Genomic DNA, 7424 nt, shown 5'->3' with positions numbered 1-7424 from the left:
GAATTTTATCACTCATTTTGATTAGTATGTGCATACTTTCGCGAGTATATTTCTACTTCTTGTAATCAAATCTTGTGATCAAAGTCAGATTCCCGTCGAAAATAACACTGTCATGCTCTCTTGAAAGCTATTTTTTGCTTTTGGAGAAAATGTTTCCGGCTCTTTGTTGTTGCGTATTGGTAACAAGCTGCTGCGTATACATTTTGAATTTATCTACGAAATAAAGCGTTGCTTGCTACGCTTTGTGAGTACAAAACAAGCTTGCGTTGACGCTAAGATTTTAATAAAACGATTAGTAAAATTAAAAAAAAATTCCTTAATGCGACTAAATAAAAAGTCTTGACGGTGTGGCTGTTCTGTCGAGCAGAATTTATATGCCGCCAAGAGTTCTTGCAACCTTGAAAAAAATGGATCGCACGAAATTTTTCTCTTTTATAAAATATATATTTGTTTGTTGTCTATTTGCAGAGTTGAATTTCATTAAACATGCAACATTTGTGGGTTCTCGTACCTATCGCATTGGGTGTATGTTTAGGTAAGAATATCTGGCTATTTTCATCTCTCCATCCTAGCTTCTATCTCTTACAGCAGGTTATGATTTTTGATGATGACCATAAACTTAATCTATTTTTCTTTTTCAGGCGTGGTATCTGTAACAGGAGGTTCGTTAATATTTTTATTTGATAATTTAGTTACCGATGCTGATATTAATCTACATTGGCTAGTTTAAGGGTTGCTTATGGTTCAATGGAGATAATATTTAGAATATAGCATAATCCCTGATGATGGTATGGAGCGCTTTTGATTGATTTTCGTTAAAAAAAAAATCAAAGTAATCACAACGGCCAGGTAGTGATTCGTTTTAGTTTTGCATCTGATTGGTTGAGATTGGCCCGAGTTTTTTTTTATACCAATCGACAGAGCAAAGTGAAGCACTGAACAAAGCACACCGGGGTAGTTTCGATACTCAATTGAAAATTACTCCAATATCTGTGATTTTCGATTGTGGCCCAATTTTATTTTTCCCCGCAAGGTACAATGTAACAAGTGACAGTAAGTGTTTCTTCAACATTGTTTCCAGTTAAGATCCCAGAAGTACAATCATAGATCCATGGATGGGCATCCTAAAGTCAAACAGCCTAAGCCTTAAAAGCCTCAATATTTAGTCACTAATAAGTTAAACACTCATTTTTATTCCTAAAATAAGATGATAGGTGCCGCAAACAGAATATGGATGTAGCGATTTTCGGTGACATATCAAGGATTATGAGGAAGCAACACCGCAAACAGATGATCAGCTTTATTGAAGGGTTACTTGACAAAACTCTTGTTTCCGCCGACGGAAATCATGTTGCTCTTGGCACATTTGGAGATTCTGCTGATGTTGCTATCATGTTTAACGAAGAGGTATTCCAAGATACAAGCAATCTGAAGAAGGCTGCAAAAGCAATGTTCATGGTTAGGCCAAAGTTAGTTGGAACTCGTACAGATCTTGCTTTGGACCTGGCTATCAGGAAAGTGTTTACAGCAGCTGGAGGGGACAGACCCGAAGCCAAGAACATCTTACTTGTCGTAACTGATGGAAAACCTTACATCAGAAAGAAAGACAAGAAACCATTTATTCCTTTTGAAACGTCAACGAAAGCGTTGGAGGTAATAAAGAGACGGATTTATACCGGGAAAAAATACTCATTTTATAGAGTTCTCTTGGATGATATGGCCTTTCCGCTTAAATAAAAAAATAATAGTCTCGTAACTTCATATATTGTGAATTTATAAGAAGTCTTTTTCGGTCAAACGAGGTGTTTAAGTTTTTTTACCGTTCTGGTACGTTTGGTGGAGAAAAGAAAAAATGTGAATATTTTTAGGTTATCTTGTTTTTATTTCCACAATGAGATCTGACGTAAAGTATGTATCAAACTAACTGACTGTCTACTTAACTGTGAGACTGCATGTTTGTTTTGTATTAGGCTGAAGGTGTTCTCGTCGTCGTTGTTGGGGTTGGTCCAGCTGTGGAAAATGAAAAGGAGAAAATGGAAGAGGTTGCTGGTGAAAAAGGCATTGCTCTTTTGGTCCCGAGCTTTGACATACTAAGCGATCATTTAGACGAGGTCTTAGAACTTTATTGTGGTAAGTTCAGGTTGCAACACATTATATCACTAGTAACCGATAATTTCAATGTTGACGATAAGAGAGCATAATATGTAGATACCATATCGTAAGAACCGAACTTATGGCTTTATAAACATCAGTGGATTCTAATAAGTCCTAATTTCAAAGTGTTGGTCTTCAAGAATTCCTAGCTATTTGGCGTAAATGAATACTTATGGGGCTTCACCTCATAGGCGCTAAACCCTACATTATTGTGTTCACGGCCGCTTAAAGCTGTTAGATTTTAGCCCCCTCCAATAAAAAACAATTGACTTGACTTTGTTCAAAATAGAGTTATTAATGAAAGGAACGTTTAACTGCACCATCAATTAGATATACAACCCACGAATTCATCACTAATGGAGAACAAAACAACGAATTCAGGACTTCTTTCCTTTAAGAAGACCTAAGTCAGACTGAATTAGAATTTTTTGGAAAACAGCAGTTTTATGCTGTATCTCTGGCGCAGGATCTTTTTTCTTTCATTTGTTTTGTTTATTTTTTCCAATATCACGATCACATTAATATTCACGGCTAAACGATTTTTATCCAAGAGACAGTTTCACTTCTATCAAATTTTCTTTCAATAATAATAAGAACCTGTACCAATCCCCTGCCAAGGTGTGCAGATGAGTGAACATTTTTTTTCTTTTTGGTGGTTTAGCAATTGACGGCAAGTACACCGAGTGGAAGGAGTCTGACTGCAGTGTGACGTGTGGAGGAGGAGTAATGACACTTACAAGAACCTGTACCAATCCTCCGCCGTCTAATGGTGGAAAGGACTGCAGTGAACCGGGACCGGCTGAAAAGACACTTGCATGCAACGAACAAGAATGCCGTAAGCTGATATAGTAATTAATTAATGTCTTTAAGCGATGGGTATACTTTCTTCAATGTACTTTAAGATCCATCTTCAATTACTTCATAATTTGCATAAGTTGCGGATTTGTAAGCACTTAATTAAGAGGGTCCCCTATACTTTCTACACGAGGCGTGATTGGGCGATTGTTTTTCCCTTGTGAATCATGATTTAATTTTATTTTAATTTGTGAATAGTGATTAGAGATGATGAGATCTTTTCATGTCTGCTTGAACGAAACTTTTTAAGTTAAACGTCACCCGCGAATTATAAGCTGAATTAACCGTGATTCGGGAATCATTTTGCACGATAAATTTCCGGCCTTTATATTGTTATGAAAATTTGCGTATTGTTCTCGAACGGCTCTGGTGAGCTTTTGACTCGGGATGGACTTAATACTCATCAAAAAAAGTTCTAAAAAGGACCACTAATAGTTCTTGAACAAATAAGATAAGACATTACGTCATTTTTTTGTCGCGTAAGACTGGTCGGCAAGAATAGAAAAAGTAAAGTATTAATTCAACGTGAATATCTTGAATTTCGCGTGAACATGACAGAGTTTTGAACATTACTTGTAATGTGTGAAAAGGCGAAATAGTATTTCGTGACTGAGTTTCTCAAAGGGGTATAGGGGTGGAGGGTCCCATATTGGTTGGACGAAAAAGGTACACAAACTCCTCGGTTTGAGTTGCTGTTTTAGTCTCTATTTCTGACTCCGAACCTATTGTTGAATCGCATTCAAATTTAATATCTTTTACTTTCTGCCCTTGCTCAATTATTTTCTGTTTCAGTTATCTTCTTCTCTTGCTTTCTGACGCTCGAGCTCTTTATCGTTTGCGAGTTCCCTCATTGCTCTTAGAACCCTATCTCTGTAGTCTAGTTTGGCCGCTTATCTCAAACTGGACAAGCGTTTTTTCCTGAAGGACGTTTGTTGTGGCTAAGATGTAGGGATGATGTCCAGCCGGGATCCGTTCTTTTTAAAATTGAAAAACATTCTGTTTTAATGGTTTAGCAATTGATGGCAAATACACCGAATGGAAGGAGTGCAGTGCGACTTGATAACAACTACATTAAGTGGACTTGTGAGCACTTAATTAAGGACAAAGAGATTTGATTCTAAAACCAAGTTATCAATTCCATGTTTATGGCAGGTTGTGCATAAGGGTGAAAAGTATTTATTTTCTATGGTTTAGCAATTGATGGTGGATACACCGAATGGGAGGAGTCTGATTGTAGTGTGACATGTGGAGGAGGAGTAATAACTAAAACAAGAACTTGTACCAATCCTGCTCCACAACGCGGTGGAAAGGACTGCAGTGAACTGGGACCAGCTGAAATGACACTTTCATGTAACGAACAACCTTGCCGTAAGTATCTGTAGTGTGAAGTTATCTGGATGTTTTGCAGCGATAGTTGTCATCAGTACTGCACTCTGTTTTGAGGAACCTGAAGCAGTAAGAGCATTGAAGAAAATTATTAACAAACTGGGACACAGACTGCGCTATATGATTGTTTACACAAGTGGATCGCGAGACTGACGATAAATTTAAAATACATGGTTTTAACTTTTAAATTGAATGCTCGTTGCACCAGTCCTGCCTAGGCATGCATGTCCTAATTCTTGTTTTTTCTACCCTGGAAACTTCAAAGCTCATTTAAAAACATAACTTTTATGCTTTAATGAATGCTGTGAAAATTAAGTGAAATTGGAACCATGAAATGAATTTCTCAGTAATCTAGTTCCTTGTTGCCGAATATATATATTTTTAAACTTTTATTACAATATTAGCCATAACCCATTATTCTTAATTATTCAGGAGGTATTAAATGAACAACGTAATGTCCTTTCTTTCAAAATATAATGGGATATTTGTCTGAGAAATGCGAGTTATAGGGAAGGGATGATGTCGAAAGTCGAAAGCGATGTAAAAGGCTTTTTATTCTAAAAGTATCGCGAATTGTATGGAGAATACAGACAGACGAATCGGTACATTTTGCACTACCTTTAAACACTGTGTATAAAGATAAATCGTCTCTTCTCGACACGTAAGAAAATATAACCAGACAAAATTTTCTATTGAACGGAAATGGCCAGAGAATCTTCGCCGAAGCCATGAAATCCACAATCATATACTGGGCCGTTAGTACACGCGGTCATGCACCATGAACTCTTAAAAGGACTTATGACATTTACTCTGATGACCTATGTCCCTTTTGGTGGAAGTAAATAATGTTGGCTATTTGCAAGCGGCTTAGCTCGAAATTATAAAGGGACACTGCGGAGGTTTGAAAACGATAGCCTTTAGATTTCAAATTCACCAAGCTATCTAATGAGACGGATTCCACAACACTTCTCACCTTTAGTCAAACTTCAATGCGTGATAACATTTAGTTAAGATAAAGACGTAACACAGAAATATTGGAAAAGATCACTTGATAAGCCTCTCATTTCAATGAAGAAATAAAAATATATCGATATCGAATAATGGGTAACTATCATTGTCAGTACCTTATAAAACTAGAAATAATGACTTGTAGCAATGTTCTGATGTTGCTTCATGACTCAGATATCACTGCTGGCATTTTACATCTTTCTTCAAGTTGTTTCACTTTTTCATCTCCCCAGCTCCTCCGTGCACAGCTGGACTTGACGTTGTAATCGTTCTCGACAAATCCCAGAGTGTTAAATTAGGTAATCTGGCAAAGGTTATCACCTTCTTGGGTAAACTGGTTGGAAGCTTCGACCCTGCTCCTGACGCAGATCACTTCGGCCTTATTACCTTTAACAAAAACGCACAACTGTCTTTCACACTTGGCAACTCACAATATCACGATAAAGACGCCCTATTACAGAAAATAGCCGAAGAACCAATGGTCCTACAGTATCAAACTCGCACCGATATGGCTCTCCTTATGGCGAGGGACGAGATGTTTACTGAGGCAGGAGGAGACAGACCAGACAAACCAAATATCATGATTGTACTCACAGATGGAAAGCCAACAAATCCAAACAGCAACTTTGACTTCAAGGCATTTGCTAAAGAGATATCGAAAGATTTCAAGGCGAGTATAAAATCGTTATGTCGAGGCTTGATTGATGCGAACATAGGGTTAAGACAAATAACAATGTAAACCTAATGAGTGGAATTTTTCAATTCTTTTGAATTGAAAGCCAGGACATTGACTTCAAGGCATTTTCTGAAGAAATGAATAAAAGTTTCAAGGTAGATATGAAGTAGTTAAAAAAAAGTTTAAACAGCGACAGCTGCTGTTTCAACGAGTCATTTCACTAAGAACTAGAGCCCTAGTTGGGTTCCCTGTGTTGTGTTCGTGGTAATTTGTTGAGATGAATTGGCATTTTATCTTGCCCGCTTTAGGTTGCAACAACCTGGAGAAGTTCTAGCAGTAATGGACCCTTAAAACTAACTTAATCCTTCTCCAATCAAAAGTGACTCATGTGTCAGAGATTCTCTTCTTACAGGAAAAGAAAGTCAACATTGTAGCAGTGGGTATCGGTCCAGGAGTGGAGGAAGCCACTTTACACGATATCGCTGGCGCAGGTCCTGTGGTTCAGGTGGAGGCGTTCGATAAGCTTGATGAAATGATGAAAAAAATCAAGGCATCAGCATGTTCGGGTAAGTTATCGTGCATATACTTCAGTCACTCTCACTTTTGAATCCATCCGGCTTTCTCAGAGAGAAAAATGGATCCCCTTCAAGTACGTTATGGTCAAATTTATTATTATTTATATTACTATTACTGCTATTACCATCACTGCTATAATTATCACTATAACTGTTATTATTTTTGTCCTGATAACTCTGGTCATTAGCTCTACTATGCTTAAGAGAAACAAGAACAAAGAGACGTATTCTAAATACTCAAGAGAATAATTTCTATTTAGATTATGTGTCGGCTGGAATGGTATAGTTTTGTACATATTTTTTTCATCTCATGGTATAGAGCAATTACGAATTAGAAACTCGTTTCTTTTTTAAATAACATTTCATCTTTTATCATGTTATATTTAACAAAGAAGACACTTTTCTTTTCATAAAATTCCATAATGTCAAACAGTTCTCAATTTTTTTAAATAATGTAGTTCGTAAATAGGATTGTAGGACTTTAACGTATGTTTTTAAAATTAAAAAAAAATTATCAGTATTTATAATTATTTCCATACAGTGATGCTTACGGAGAAACTTTTCTCACATGCGATTGTCACAAAATCAAGCTTTTGTGTTCATTTTGATTTGTAGGATAAAGAGGCTGGTTTTTCAACACATGCCGTATATTTGGATTAAACAAATGGGGTTAGACTACGTATGAAGTAGCAAAAATTTACGGAAGTATTGTGTATGCATTACATACCGAAAATAAACTATTTTAAAGAAGGAACCGCTGTCTTTGCCCA

At 36.8% G+C, this 7424-nt stretch overlaps 1 protein-coding gene across 1 annotated transcript; it reads left to right on the top strand.

Moving 5' to 3' along the window:
• The first annotated feature begins 464 nt into the window (after positions 1–464).
• Positions 465–7274, top strand: LOC149037565 (matrilin-1-like). The gene is made up of 9 exons (XM_089186351.1): positions 465–535; positions 642–662; positions 1208–1653; positions 1971–2130; positions 2816–2989; positions 4204–4377; positions 5637–6073; positions 6492–6645; positions 7270–7274. The coding sequence occupies exons 1-9, from the start codon at positions 487–489 to the stop codon at positions 7272–7274; spliced, it is 1620 nt and encodes a 539-aa protein (XP_089042477.1). The 5' UTR covers positions 465–486.
• Positions 7275–7424: the final 150 nt, after the last annotated feature.

Source organism: Pocillopora damicornis, chromosome 11 (assembly GCF_964200805.1).
Source record: "Pocillopora damicornis chromosome 11, jaPocDami1.2, whole genome shotgun sequence".
Classification (NCBI taxonomy): domain Eukaryota; kingdom Metazoa; phylum Cnidaria; class Anthozoa; order Scleractinia; family Pocilloporidae; genus Pocillopora; species Pocillopora damicornis.
Note: the sequence above shows the minus strand (reverse complement) of the source record. Positions and strands in the feature narration are given on the sequence as shown.